A 16,069-nucleotide genomic window follows, 5' to 3' on the forward strand; every position below is an offset into this window, starting at 1 on the left:
TAAAATTAATCAGGTAACGGCTGCATTCAAACAGGAACATTGGAGGAGAAAGTTAACAGTCATGGAAATATTGACCTAGTAATATTGGACTGGGAATATTTCTAGTATTAGAAATGTTGCATTTTTAGGAATATGGGATAAGTGTGAGTGTAATTTTACAGGTAAAATTCTGCAGTGATAGTAACAACACTTAATGCTTTCACAGGCGTCAGTGAGACCCAGCAACTCTGGATCCTGCAGTAATGGACTCACTGAGAGAGAGACTCAGCTTCACTGACTGCAGTGACATCTACAGCTCACAAAGCGTCGCCTGCATTGACGTCAGCACTGTGAGCTGAAGTAAGAAGCACTGCTGCCAAAAACACTTTGCTCAACAGTTCACAAACTGCACTGAACGAGTCTGGTCCAGCTCACATGGAAGTGTCCTCTCAGCAGAATCCTCTCAGTGCCAGCGATCGATACGAGAGCCGCCCCCGTGACAGCTGGAAACGGCTCAGTTGAGTGACAGCACCACATCAGCAGGAAATAAATAGTTAGATAGATTAATTAAAAATACTTTAACTTAAGCAAAATTTGTCCACGTTTTTCAATTCTGTGCTGAAGCTATCTGTTTATTTTCATAAGAAAATATGTCCTGTTGCACAATGTGTTCATGCACCTGTCGTACATGTGAGGTCGACGATGTTCATGATTTTCACCACACAGGGCAAACAGGATGGAGAAATAATGCAGCTGGTCAAACAGGTTCTCTTAATATCCTGGTTTAATTCTGATCCTCTACATACTGGTTTACATACAACTTTGCTGCAGCTGGACAACAGAACCACACTGCTGCAGTGACAGATGGCACTCGGTCATATTAAAGGTTCAGTGTGTAAGATTTATGTGAAAGGGATCTATTGGCAGAAAGTGAATATAAAAAAGAATCCAAGTGATGTTTTCACTAGTGTTTCATCTAAATTGTATGAATTGTTGTTTTCTTTACTTTAGAATGAGCCGTTTATATTGAAACAGTTTATATTTAAATAAGGAGCAGGTCCTCTCTAAGGAAGCCGCCATGTTATTTACAGTAGCCCAGACTGGACAAACTAAACACCTTTTGGGTTTTTATGACAACTGAAGGCTGCCACAGCTTCTCTTTCATGTTTGGAAGGGGTGAGGTGAGGGGTTCAGCTGCAAAATGCAACTTCACCACTAGAGGTCACTAAATTCTACACACTGAACCTTTAAGTTAACATAGACAGAAATATTCCAAAATCAACCCAATTAAGACATAAGTCTGAATAAGACACTGCCATGTCAACAGCATGCTCTGATGATCCTCACCTGAATAAGGTCATAACCAGAATAAGCAATAATCAAATTAAGACATGTGGAGTAGTCACATGACGGACATGTATACGTCTTAATCGCATTAGAACGTCTTATTAGAGTTTTCACAGCATCTTGAAACATCATGTACACGACAATTACCAACTGCTTGACGTCATAATCAGACTTTGCTCTGTAACATGCAAACAGGAATATGAATGGAATATTCTATTAGCAACTCATGTGAACATCATACTTAGAATAATGTAAATCAACAGCTTATTGTAGACAGTGTGGATCATCAATTATTTGAGTGGCAAACAATGTAAATGATGTTGGAAATTGATTTACTGTAAAAGTAATTACACTCTGCCAAGACTTTGGTTTGGAGACATAACTGATGTATTTCGAGATTTTTAAACAATAAATAATACTTTTAAAAGAATCCCGGTTTTATGACTTTGCTCTGAAGGGGTTCTGAGGGTCCTGACCAAGTTCAGTGCAACATCACTTGTGACGTGTTTGTTATGATTTTAAGTTGCTATGATTTAAGAAAAGTTTCATGTCACAACACTTTCCATGTTCAGAGCTTCTTTCCACAGATCTCGTCTCAGCCCGTGAGTCCAACTCCCCACTGAAATCTGTTGATGATGAGAAACATAATGCTTAATGATGAAAGCATGAAATGACTTTATCTCTGGAGGAATCGGGCCTATATCAGACACAACATATAGGAACGAGGCCAGAGATTAGAGGGAGAACGTCTCAGGAACGTTCATCGAAGACACATCTTATGATGAGAAGAATAGAAATCTGAACTCTTCTGACGGACGAAGACATTCGTAGGTGAATGAAGTGCTTTGTTATTATGAAAATTGGATGTTTATTGAGACAAAGTTCAAACTGCTTTCAAGTCAAAGGAGTATTTACAATGTTGGAGGTTTTCTGTAAGTTATCAAGTAGATTATGTTGTTGCTTTTATGTGTGTATTCATTTTATTTCTCAGTATGTACATGGAGCTTTAAGTGCTTTAACATGTGTGCTCCCCGGCCTCCACAGCTGCAAAATGCAGAATCTGACTGAGCTTCAAACCAACGCAACCTCCCACAGGAGCCTGTCTTTGATCATCAAGGTGTGTGTGGTCATCCCGTTCTTCTGCGTCTTCCTGTGCTGCATCGCTGTCATGCTGCACATCTTTGCGTCCCACAGGCAGTTCCTGGACACGTCCCGCTACATCCTGTTCGCCTCCATGCTGGTCAACGACACCCTCCAGCTCATGACCTCTGTGCTGCTCTTCCTCTTCGTCATGGGTCGGGTGAAATTTGCTCTGGTATACTGTGTTCCCCTGCTCATCATATCCACTGCCACTTTCCAGAACACCCCCTTAATCCTGGCCACCATGTCACTGGAGCGTTACATTTCCATCGTCTACCCCCTGCGATGCCCGGCCTCCTGGCGCTCAGACCGTATCTGGATCATTATTCTGTGTCTATGGTTCATCAGCTGCATCTTCCCTGTCATTGACTTCTCCATCGGGAAACGTGATCCTTCTGTGGATGTCCTCTCCACCCCTGTGCATTGCAAAACTATTTTTGTCAACCCCTCTCCTATCCAGAAATTGTTCAAAGCTGCTGTCAGTTTGCTCTTCTTTGCAGTGGTCGCAGTCATCATCCTCTTTACATATGTGAGAATCCTGCTGGAGACCAGGAAGCTGAGACAGGACCGAGTGTCCGTGAACAAAGCCATGCACACGGTGCTGCTGCACGGCTTCCAGCTGCTGCTGTGCGTGCTGGCCTTCAGCCATCCCGTCACTGAGACTCTCATAGTGCTCCCCGCCAACTGGCAACCAGAGGACATCTCCTTTTTTAATTACTTCTGTTTCATCCTGATCCCACGTTTTCTGAGTCCGCTCATATACGGCTTCAGAGACCAGAGTCTCAGGGGCTACATCGGGAAAACGTTCCTCTGCTGCTCAAAGAAAGTCAAACCCTGGTCGTAGAATTAAATAAGATTAAAGACACGAGACAGGTTTATATTCTTACTTTTCACACACACAAGCCTTTAAGAGACGCTTCCTAATGCACTTCCATTGTAAGTAATGGTGACAAAACACAAAGTCCTTGTTCTTCTGGGTAAATGTATATGCCATGTGTATCTGCCATTTTAGTGTGAAATTCATAAAACAAAACATGGGCTAAGTTATGACAAGTCCTTTCAAAAACAAAACTTCAATTTCTTTCCTCCAAAAAGGCCTCAGAGGGTATTAAAAAAGTCTTAGACAGTCATTTTGTTTATGAAACATCATTGTATCTTAATGAAACAGTTGATTGTGCTGCAGAAGACTCATCAATCCCTTGTTTGTTTTTTGTCAGTCAGCAGCATCAGATCTGCAGCAAACACTGTCACTACTGCTGCTTTAGGTTGCTCATTGTCTCATGATGAAAAATGTAAGAAGAAGCTTAAAATAAATCGTATTGCTTGATTCATTGCCCATTTCATGAAATATTTCTGGATCCACTGAATGATTATTATCAGTGGAAATGTGTTATATGAGTCCATGTGATATGAATTAAAATATTATAAGTCCTAATGTCCCAACTGGTTTTCCATCATACTTTCAAACATGTGCCGATGTTATCATGAAACATATTTAAAAGTATTAAATTGTTTTCTTTGTGTCTGTTAAATGTCTTAAACCTAGTTTTATGAAATCTGCAGCAACCCCGTTCTTGCATATACATAAAGGGAGTGAACATTTCAAGTTGTACTGATGTAATTCAAAGATTATTTGTGACGCAGAGAGAACAGAATGTACAATCTCTGAACAAGAAATAACCAGACACTGATTAAACTTTGTGTGTCCACAAGATCGACACATTTATGGATCCGCCACCAGAGTCAATACAGGTTGTTGACAGTTGTGGGATTGAATTTGAGTTGTTATGACACAATCTGGCAGCTTCTGTGCTTCAGCCTCTCAGTTTCTCATTGAGCATGCACTGCTGATCCTGCAGGATTTATGAGCAAGTCTGTGACTGAGCTTCACACTTTATAACGAATATTATAAAAGTTTAAATACCATAAATGTTTGAACAATGCACAAATAAGTGGGCTGAAATTCCCATTTGAATATTTATATATGTGTATGTAAGCAGCCTAAATGCAAGTTTCCCTTGATGCTGGTAAAGATGTGTCAGAATTGTGTTATAGATAAACCTCAATAATAAATAAAAATACAAAATGTAACCCTCCAAGTCAATCTGTTCTCCTGAAATACACAAATTTAAACTTTGAATATGTTTTGTTTGCACTGTCCATTAGAAGGGAAACTATATTGAACAGATGCCCATAGGCCAGATATATTACGTACATTACTCACATTTTATTGAGTAATTAAAAAGTGATTAAAAGTAAATTCCTTGTGAACTGGTGGTTTCAGTTGAGTGGTTTATGCATGTCACAGTCACACATGTAGTTTAATCGTACATGGAATCACAACAACAACAATAATAATAATATTAATAATAATATAGTAATAATAATAATTATAATAGCCTAATTACATCAATAATTAATTAATCTCTCTACTCAAGTTTATGGAGCTTTATTGCTACAGATGGGATGTTGTTCAGCACTGTTGCCTGCAGATGTCGCTGTGACTCCAAACTTAAGACCCATATGCACCTATCGCTGTGATTTATCGTCACCTAAAAACAAATAAATAAAATAAATATAATTATATATATATATATAGGCTATAATAAAGGTGGCAAGTTGATCTTTGTATATCATACAATAAGTTGTTTGGCAACCAGGCTCAAATTTAATAATTTAATCAGATTAATTTGCACAAACAACCTAAATAAAAGTTTGGAATACTCCTGTTGTTGTTGTAGAGGAAATAAACTAGTGTGATGAGTGTAATGGTGTAAAACCCATCTCCTCAGGCTGTGGGTGAAAGCTGATCTCACATGTGAGGAGGACCTGGAGGCAGGTTTGATTCTGACAGAGGAGCCTGCAGGAGGAGGAGGAGGAGGAAGAGGAGCTCAGACTGTGGAGCTGCTGCAGGAGGAAGGACATTTAACTCTTTGCTGTGGAGAAGAATCTTCTCACACGTGTTTTGTTCGGCTGCGTTGTCCTGACTGTGTCCGCAGGAGAAATGTACACATCGCTGCTGAACGTCCGGCAGGCGATCAGTGTTGAACGGAAGCTGATCGATGACCTGAGAACTTACATCGACCACGAGTTTGAGAGGCTGCAGGACATCAGGCGGTGAGTGATGGTGGCAAAGTGGAGGTGGATGGTTTCTATACAATTCTCTACCTGCATGTTGGATATTCAATAAACAATGATTCCCCCAGAGATTTGTGACTGTGAAATCCTGAGAGAGAGACAGAGCTGCACCTCTGTTCTGTATTTAGGGAAACATCTGCTTTAATTCCCAAATGTGTTTTACTTTGAAAGTGGTGATGGGTTTTGTCCAGTGAACAGTACTGGAGCTGCAACATATAGTGGACAATTAAAAGTTTGTGGACATGATGATGATCAGAGATTTCACAAGGATATGCTCATGAGATAAGATACGATAAGTTAAGACAAGACAAGTTGAGATACGATAGGATCTTCTGGTGGAACCTCCACAGAAATGGTGAGGGAGACGTCGACACCCTGCACGCCGGCTGCCCCGTGCTCAGTCAAGAACAACTGCTGTATATCACTGAAGAATATATAATCATAAACATTTCATGAAAGTCTTATTTTTATACCATCAGGACTGTAAGTAATGTTGTGCAATAGTAGGTAGACTTGATGTTTGCTAATTATTAATAAAATATGATTATTAAAATAATAAAATTATTTATTAAAATTATAAAATTATTAATTAAAAACAATAAAGTTATCAATTAAGAATGAAATAATTAATGAGAAACAATAAAATTATCAACTAAGAATAATACAATTTGTAATTATAATTTATCAAAGACGGGGCACCACCCTGGTATCAGGGACCAACAATCAATCTGTAAAGATCAGTCTCATAAAATCTCAATATTTACTATTAATGATTGTAAACAGTGAAGGTTTAAGTTCAAGCACTGGCTATCATGTTCCAGCTGTAGTCACATACATATGCACAAATAATCACAAAATACCGGTACATTAAATACAATAGAATTTATTAAAGATAATAACCTCAATGTTAATTGATGACTATTATCCTAACAAGAATCCACTATATCAAAGATCACAACACTAGCACTTAACACAATTTATAACACACATGTAATACCTATGTGTGTGTGTGTGTGTGTGTGTGTGTGTGTGTGTGTGTGTGTGTGTGTGTGTGTGTGTGTGAGAGAGAGAGAGAGAGAGAGAGAAGGGGGAGTCAAGATGGCGTACGAAGTCACGGGGGATGACGTCGTATTACTGAATTTAAGATGGCGGTCTAACCGCGTGGTGTCGTGTTACTGAATTCAAGATGGCGGTCTAACCACGTGATTTGACGTAGGATCGAATTCAAGATGGCGGTCTAGCCGCGTTGTTTGACCAACAGGAAATGGAGAACAAAGGGATGCTTTTGTCTATCTCGTGGTTCGAGATGCGATCGCACTCTCTAAGTCCCTGGACAGGTATAACACGTGAATTATGTGGATGCAGGTTGGAACGTGTGTGCAGGCGGGTTTAGGAGAAAAGAGAGAGAGAGAGAGAGAGAGAGAGAGAGAGAGAGAGAGAGAAAAGGAAACATGCAAAGAGTGATCAGAGGAGATCTCAAACACCGCCAGAGACAACTTTGAGGGGACTTTACCACTCGGTACCCAAGCGGATGAACTAAGATCCGTCCAGCTGTGTACCGATCTTTTAATGGGTTAAAATCTCCGCAAAATTGGTCTAACGGTAAACAGTGCCGCGATGTGGCCGTAAACGCAGATTCGTCACGACGCGCTGACACAAAACAAAGGGACTCGGCGGTCCTACAGAAATATACACTCAAATAATAACACGCTAATGTTTAAACTACTCTCTGCCTAGACATAAGCCTCTTAATTGTGTTCGTGGCCTCTAGAGTAGCTGATTCGCGCGGTGGCAGCGGGAAACGAGCGGGCCGGATAGGAGAGAATTCGTCTCGTTCTCTTTGGCGAATGTGTCCTGCCCTTTACACCGGACGCGCAGCGCAGCGCCGTTCTCAAGCACGCAGCCGCCTGGCTGTTCACACGGGACGCGCATTTCTCCGCGCTGGTCAGCCCGCAATTCACTCACATGTGGCATTTGTCTGGATCCTTGGGACCGGGAGGCTGCAGCAGTTGCTCGGGCGCGACCGCTCACTCTCCCATGCGTGAGCTGGAATTTGTGTCAACGCCACACAGTCAGCAGTGTGGAAGACTTCCGCAGAGTTCAGCACTACTGTAACACTGGCACAAACACACAGAGCCCCCCCACTCGTTACGCCAGGTTTACACCGGACGCAGCGAGGCAGCGCAGCGCCGTTCTCAAGCGCGCAGCCGCCTGGCTGTTCACACGGGACGCGCATTTCTCCGCGCTGTTAAGCCCGCGATTCTGCTTTCTCCGCTTGTTGTTGTACCCGTTGAATGTCGGGGTTTGGGGGTAAATGATGGTCTTCATAGCCCCCCCCCCCGCACCCCTCTCTTTCTCTCTCTGTCTATCTGCTTGTAGTGGATGGGCAGAGGGGGACATTTAATTATGTGATTGGGAAAATTAAAACTCCAGGACAACAGAAGGGGAATACAAAGTATGGGATGCATATTTGATAATTTATATCATATAAAATATGTAATTTATATCGTTTAAAATCATGGGGGGAGAGGGGGGAGGGGGGAGCTGGCTCACTAGCATTTAAAGGAACAGGCACTCAAAACAGGTCACTCTGTGGAGGGCTGTTTTAGACAGGGTAAAAAGGGTGCTGTTTTAAATGATCCTTGTGGTATTTTGACCAAAGTATGTTACAGACATTTCATTAAGACCCCAAGGAACCATATCAACTTGTGGTAAAATGGGCATACAATGTCCTCTTTAAGGTAAAAATAAAAATACAAACGTTTGGATTGGTTGCTCCCTTTAAGTGTCTGGATCATCTGGAGGAACCGGGAGAGGTTCTGGTCCTATCTTCAGCGCACGGGAAAAAGCAATGAATTGAGGGGGTTCTCTGTATTTATTACCTGAGAAATGTCCGGCCTCCCTCCAGGGGGGGCCGTGGGGTCTGTTGGCTCTCAGCCAATGGAAGGCCTGAGTTTAAACTCGGGCGGCGGTCAAAAAAACATGGGTGCCACAAAAGCATTCTGGGTATTTTTCGGCCTCACAGCAGGAAACAACTCGAGGCAGGCTGTTAAAGGCCCATGTAGGCCTCATCCTTCCTTTGTCTGGACCCGATCCCCAACAGTAACATAATGAGACCACATTTTCTTGGGGTTTTCTTTGTTGCATCCTTTATTAATCCCATCCTCTAATAGCTTTTTAGTTTATTTCACTGAAAATAGTTTTATTGTACTCCACACTTAAATAGGCCATTTAATATTTCACTAAAGCTCTTGATGCCAACAGATTAGTCAGAGCATTGATTCTGTCTAATTGCCTGCAAATAACTTATCTGCTGAGTTGACATCCTCTGGGGTTCAGAGGCAGAAAGTTTGTGAAAACTTCAGGTTGCGCAATTAGACTCAGGAGCTTTACGTTAATAATCAGCCAGTCTGTTAATTACTAAACAGGGGATATGAGACTTGTCCTCTAATTGTGCTCTGGAGATGTCGCGCACTGCAGCAGCTCACTCCAATGGAGAGCGTGTCAGAAAACACTCTTCATGTGATTCATGATCGTTTTGAATAACTACACTGTTAATATACCTGTAGGTTAATTGTGCTGTGATGACTGACATGAGTGATGTGGTTCAAGAGCCTGACACTGAAACACTGTTAAAAAAGTTGCACCAGGTTTGTGTCAGATCAGTATCATATATATTAGTCCAAAAAATGTAATAAACAAAATTTAAGTTTTTACTCTGCAATTTGCAGATTTTTAGCATTTTCCTAAATTTCCAATCTAGAGGTATTTACTTGTAGTAATAGTACAATAAGTATAATTCCAGGATAGTAAGAAACCATTTAAACAATTACAAAAATACAGTGCTGAAATGCACAGTACTGATCTTTACAACGACTGTCAATACTATTTACCCTCCCTCATGTATGCACAACCACAGTCAAACATCCTCGAACCCTGAGATAAACCATCTTTCTGCCGTGCACCACACAGTTACACATGTTTATGTGTCTATGTGTCTTTTCACCATTATATATATGTCTTATATATTTTATTCCTAATTAATGTGACAATGTAATAGGGGTCATGCCAACAACATCTTCTGAAATAAGAATTTTCTTATTAAAACACGTGAGATGATGATACCATCAGTGTTTCAGGAGCAACCTTCATGTTTACAGTGTCTCAAACAGGTCTCAGGTTTTAGGGCAGTTTGCATCACACGGCCTGGCCTCTGTGCACTGAACACGAAATCCAGTAAGAACACAGTTTTAAATTAATCAGGTAACGGCTGCATGCAAACAGGAATATTGGAGGAGTAAGTTAACAGTCATGGAAATATTGACCTAGTAATATTGGACTGGGAATATTTCTAGTATTAGAAATGTTGCATTTTTAGGAATATGGGATAAGTGTGAGTGTAATGTTGTGCCATAATGCATCAAACGTGATACCATAAAATGGTGTGCCTTTCGGCATTCAAAAAATTTGGTTATCAAAATAAAATATTAAATATTAATATTTTATTATTAATATTAAATAATACCTTTAATTGATTAAAGTTACCTCGGGGCACCACCCTTCAAAGGAAGGGAAAAGATCGCCAATTTATTGATTAAGTCTCATAGATAAAGGTTCTAACTACAAATTTGGAACTCTGATTAACAATTAAATTAATAACTATAACCAAAATTACCATATAGATAGTTAACTAAGTTGAAAGATATGGGGTTCTTGACAGTGTAGAGGTTGGCGAAATTCACTTATGCAACATTAATGGAAAAACATTTGTGAAAGAAAAACATTTATTATGAATATAATAAAGTATAAAAACACAAATTACTAACGGTCTAATTGCTAAACAACGATAGGTATGTGTGTATACATGTGTGTGTGTCTGTGTGAGTCAGCGCGCTTTCGAAATGGTGGCTGGCCCAAGAGACAACACCCGTCCCCCACCTATTGGAATGTTTACGACCTGTAGAGATAATGAGGTGAAGAGTTATGCGTGTGTCTGTGTGTGTGCCAAATTAGAGGAAGTTACTAGATTGGATGCAACGAAAGACTGTGAAGAGCATAACAGACTAACATTACTTTCTCAATAACTTGTACCCAAAATATCACAACACCACAAATCAAACTTATAAACCTCACACAGAATCGCATAAACAGTCTTGCTTAGCCTAGTATAATTATTAAGCCCAGTTGTGTTACCAGTCCGTGGAAAGGGGAAAAAGGAAGTTGCTGTGCAGTTCGCAGTTTTGTGTCGTCTTGCTGGTTTCTGTTGAGTTCAGTTCAGTTCAGTTGCTGGCTGAAGTTTGCAAGCAGGACATCGAGTCGCTGCTAGGACGTTGGTAGAGCTTGGAGGGCGAGGAGGTTTCCTTGGTGAGATGAGCTGGAAGCTGCACCTCTGTGCTCCTCTCGAAGAGTTGGATGGGAAGAGAAGATATGAGCTGGAGAAGAGGCTCCACAGCCTTCCATCCTGTGGAAGGATCGTAGGAAGAGGCAGGACGAGGCTCGACAGCCTTCTCTCCTTGGAGGGAGTGTAGAAAGAGAGGGAAGAGTTGCATCAACCTGGCTTTATATTGGCCCGGTGACCTCACAGGTCATGGGGTCCAGAGTGACCAATGGGAGTTGAAACCTGTGTCCCTGGGGGGGGGGGGGGGGGGGGCACCCTCTGTGCCCCCTGGGAGACTGAGTCTTGGAGGAACATGCGGCTTCAGGCTCTTGACTGAACATGTAGGCCGAAGTGTGGTTTCACAAAGAACCATGGCCCAACAGTAATTTTACAGGTAAAATTCTGCAGTGATAGTAACAACACTTAATGCTTTCACAGGCGTCAGTGAGACCCAGCAACTCTGGATCCTGCAGTAATGGACTCACTGAGAGAGAGACTCAGCTTCACTGACTGTAGTGACATCTACAGCTCACAAAGCGTCGCCTGCATTGACGTCAGCACTGTGAGCTGAAGTAAGAAGCACTGCTGCCAAAAACACTTTGCTCAACAGTTCACAAACTGCACTGAACGAGTCTGGTCCAGCTCACATGGAAGTGTCCTCTCAGCAGAATCCTCTCAGTGCCAGCGATCGATACGAGAGCCGCCCCCGTGACAGCTGGAAACGGCTCAGTTGAGTGACAGCACCACATTAGCAGGAAATAAATAGTTAGATAGATTAATTAAAAATACTTTAACTTAAACAAAATTTGTCCACGTTTTTCAATTCTGTGCTGAAGCTATCTGTTTATTTTCATAAGAAAATATGTCCTGTTGCACAATGTGTTCATGCACCTGTCGTACATGTGAGGTCGACGATGTTCATGATTTTCACCCCACAGGGCAAACAGGATGGAGAAATAATGCAGCTGGTCAAACAGGTTCTCTTAATATCCTGGTTTAATTCTGATCCTCTACATACTGGTTTACATACAACTTTGCTGCAGCTGGACAACAGAACCACACTGCTGCAGTGACAGATGGCACTCGGTCATATTAAAGGTTCAGTGTGTAAGATTTATGTGAAAGGGATCTATTGACAGAAAGTGAATATAAAAAATAATCCAAGTGATGTTTTCACTAGTGTTTCATCTAAATTGTATGAATTGTTGTTTTCTTTACCCTAGAATGAGCCGTTTATATTTAAATACTTTATATTTACATCAGGAGCAGGTCCTTTCTAAGGAGGCTCCATGTTTTTTACAGTAGCCCAGACTGGACAAACTAAACACCTTTTGAGTTTTTATGACAACTGAAGGCTGCCACAGCTTCTCTTTCATGTTTGGAAGGGGTGAGGTGAGGGGTTCAGCTGCAAAATGCAACTTCACCACTAGAGGTCACTAAATTCTACACACTGAACCTTTAAGTTAACATAGACAGAAATATTCCAAAATCAACCCAATTAAGACATAAGTCTGAATAAGACACTGCCATGTCAACAGCATGCTCTGATGATCCTCACCTGAATAAGGTCATAACCAGAATAAGCAATAATCAAATTAAGACATGTGGAGTAGTCACATGACGGGCATGTATACGTCTTAATCGCATTAGAACGTCTTATTAGAGTTTTCACAGCATCTTGAAACATCATGTACACGACAATTACCAACTGCTTGACGTCATAATCAGACTTTGCTCTGTAACATGCAAACAGTAATATGAATGGAATATTCTATTAGCAACTCATTTGAACATCATACTTAGAATAATGTAAATCAACAGGTTATTGTAGACAGTGTGGATCATCAATTATTTGAGTGGCAAAAGATGTAAATGATGTTGGAAATTGATTTACTGTAAAAGTAATTACACTCTGCCAAGACTTTGGTTTGGAGACATAACTGATGTATTTAGAGATTTTTAAACAATAAATAATACTATTAAAAGAATCCCGGTTTTATGACTTTGCTCTGAAGGGGTTCTGAGGGTCCTGACCAAGTTCAGTGCAACATCACTTGTGACGTGTTTGTTATGATTTTAAGTTGCTATGATTTAAGAAAAGTTTCATGTCACAACACTTTCCATGTTCAGAGCTTCTTTCCACAGATCTCGTCTCAGCCCGTGAGTCCAACTCCCCACTGAAATCTGTTGATGATGAGAAACATAATGCTTAATGATGAAAGCATGAAATGACTTTATCTCTGGAGGAATCGGGCCTATATCAGACACAACATATAGGAACGAGGCCAGAGATTAGAGGGAGAACGTCTCAGGAACGTTCATCGAAGACACATCTTATGATGAGAAGAATAGAAATCTGAACTCTTCTGACGGACGAAGACATTCGTAGGTGAATGAAGTGCTTTGTTATTATGAAAATTGGATGTTTATTGAGGCAAAGTTCAAACTGCTTTACAGTCAAAGGAGTATTTACAATGTTGGAGGTTTTCTGTAAGTTATCAAGTAGATTATGTTGTTGTTTTTATATGTGTATTCATTTTATTTCTCAGTATGTACATGGAGCTTTAAGTGCTTTAACATGTGTGCTCCCCGGCCTCCACAGCTGCAAAATGCAGAATCTGACTGAGCTTCAAACCAACGCAACCTCCCACAGGAGCCTGTCTGTGATCATCAAGGTGTGTGTGGTCATCCCGTTCTTCTGCGTCTTCCTGTGCTGCATCGCTGTCATGCTGCACATCTTTGCGTCCCACAGGCAGTTCCTGGACACGTCCCGCTACATCCTGTTCGCCTCCATGCTGGTCAACGACACCCTCCAGCTCATGACCTCTGTGCTGCTCTTCCTCTTCGCCATAGGTCAGGTGAAATTTGCTCTGGTATACTGTGTTCCCCTGCTCTTCATATCCACCGCCACTTTCCAGAACACCCCTTTTATCCTGGCCACCATGTCACTGGAGCGTTACATTTCCATCGTCTACCCCCTGCGATGCCCGGCCTCCTGGCGCTCAGACCGTATCTGGATCATTATTCTGTCTCTATGGTTCATCAGCTGCATCTTCCCTGTCATTGACTTCTCCATAGGGAAACGTGACCCTTCTGTGGATGTCCTCTCCACCCCTGTGCATTGCAAAACTATTCTTGTCAACTCCTCTCCTATCCAGAAATTGTTCAAAGCTGCTGTCAGTTTGCTCTTCTTTGCAGTGGTCGCAGTCATCATCCTCTTTACATATGTGAGAATCCTGCTGGAGACCAGGAAGCTGAGACAGGACCGAGTGTCCGTGAGCAAAGCCATGCACACGGTGCTGCTGCACGGCTTCCAGCTGCTGCTGTGCGTGCTGGCCTTCAGCCATCCCATCACTGAGTCTCTCATAGTGCTGCACGCCAACTGGCAACAAGGGGACATATCCTTTTTTAATTACTTCTGTTTCATCCTGATTCCACGTTTTCTGAGTCCGCTCATCTACGGCTTCAGAGACCAGAGTCTCAGGGGCTACATCGGGAAAATGTTCCTCTGCTGCTCAAAGAAAGTCAAACCCTGGTCGTAGAATTAAATAAGATTAAAGACACAAGACAGGTTTATATTCTTACTTTTCACACACACAAGCCTTTAAGAGACGCTTCCTAATGCACTTCCATTGTAAGTAATGGTGACAAAACACAAAGTCCTTGTTCTTCTGGGTAAATGTATATGCCATGTGTATCTGCCATTTTAGTGTGAAATTCATAAAAAAAAACATGGGCTAAGTTATGACAAGTCCTTTCAAAAACAAAATTTTAATTTCTTTCCTCCAAAAAGGCCTCAGAGGGTATTAAAAAAGTCCTAGACAATCATTTTGTTTATGAAACATCACTGTATCTTAATGAAACAGTTGATTGTGCTGCAGAAGACTCATCAATCCCTTGTTTGTTTTTTGTCAGTCAGCAGCATCAGATCTGCAGCAAACACTGTCACTACTGCTGCTTTAGGTTGCTCATTGTCTCATGATGAAAAATGTAAGAAGAAGCTTAAAATAAATTGTATTGCTTGATTCATTGCCCATTTCATGAAACATTTCTGGATCCACTGAATGATTATTATCAGTGGAAATGTGTTATATGAGTCCATGTGATATGAATTAAAATATTATAAGTCCTAATGTCCCAACTGGTTTTCCATCATACTTTCAAACATGTGCCGATGTTATCATGAAACATATTTAAAAGTATTAAATTGTTTTCTTTGTGTCTGTTAAATGTCTTAAACCTAGTTTTATGAAATCTGCAGCAACCCCGTTCTTGCATATACATAAAGGGAGTGAACATTTCAAGTTGTACTGATGTAATTCAAAGATTATTTGTGACGCAGAGAGAACAGAATGTACAATCTCTGAACAAGAAATAACCAGACACTGATTAAACCTTGTGTGTCCACAAGATCGACACATTTATGGATCCGCCACCAGAGTCAATACAGGTTGTTGACAGTTGTGGGATTGAATTTTAGTTGTTATGACACAATCTGGCAGCTGCTGTGCTTCAGCCTCTCAGTTTCTCATTGAGCATGCACTGCTGATCCTGCAGGATTCATGAGCAAGTCTGTGACAGAGCTTCACACTTTATAACGAATATTATAAAAATTTAAATACCATAAATGTTTGAACAATGCACAAATAAGTGGGCTGAAATTCCCATTTGAATATTTATATATGTGTATGTAAGCAGCCTAAATGCAAGTTTCCCTTGATGCTGGTAAAGATGTGTCAGAATTGTGTTATAGATAAACCTCAATAATAAATAAAAATACAAAATGTAACCCACCAAGTCAATCTGTTCTCTGGGGGCCTGAAATACAGAAATTAAAACTTTGAATATGTTTTTTTTTTTTGCAATGTCCATTAGAAGGGAAACTATTAACATAATAATAATAATAACAATAATAATAATAATAATAATAATATTGATAATAGCCTAATTACACCAACAATTAATGAATCTTTCTTCTCAAATTTATGGAGCTTTATTGCTACAGATGGGATGTTGTACAGCGTTGTCGCCTGCAGATGTCGCTGTGACTCCAAACTTAAGACCCATATGCACCTATCGCTGTGATTT

At 40.8% G+C, this 16,069-nt stretch overlaps 2 protein-coding genes across 2 annotated transcripts; both read left to right on the plus strand.

The window, feature by feature from the left end:
* Positions 1-339: 339 nt before the first annotated feature.
* LOC117773081 (odorant receptor 131-2-like) lies at positions 340-5,587 on the plus strand. Its single transcript, XM_034604776.1, has 4 exons — positions 340-496; positions 2,371-3,306; positions 5,259-5,305; positions 5,466-5,587. The coding sequence occupies exons 2-4, from the start codon at positions 2,378-2,380 to the stop codon at positions 5,585-5,587; spliced, it is 1,098 nt and encodes a 365-aa protein (XP_034460667.1). The 5' UTR covers positions 340-496; positions 2,371-2,377.
* A 6,012-nt stretch (positions 5,588-11,599) lies between these two features.
* LOC117772795 (odorant receptor 131-2-like) lies at positions 11,600-14,535 on the plus strand. The gene is made up of 2 exons (XM_034604257.1): positions 11,600-11,710; positions 13,584-14,535. The coding sequence occupies exon 2, from the start codon at positions 13,591-13,593 to the stop codon at positions 14,521-14,523; it is 933 nt and encodes a 310-aa protein (XP_034460148.1). The 5' UTR covers positions 11,600-11,710; positions 13,584-13,590; the 3' UTR covers positions 14,524-14,535.
* The last annotated feature ends 1,534 nt before the right edge of the window (positions 14,536-16,069 follow it).

This window comes from Hippoglossus hippoglossus, chromosome 13, assembly GCF_009819705.1.
Source record: "Hippoglossus hippoglossus isolate fHipHip1 chromosome 13, fHipHip1.pri, whole genome shotgun sequence".
Lineage (NCBI taxonomy): Eukaryota > Metazoa > Chordata > Actinopteri > Pleuronectiformes > Pleuronectidae > Hippoglossus > Hippoglossus hippoglossus.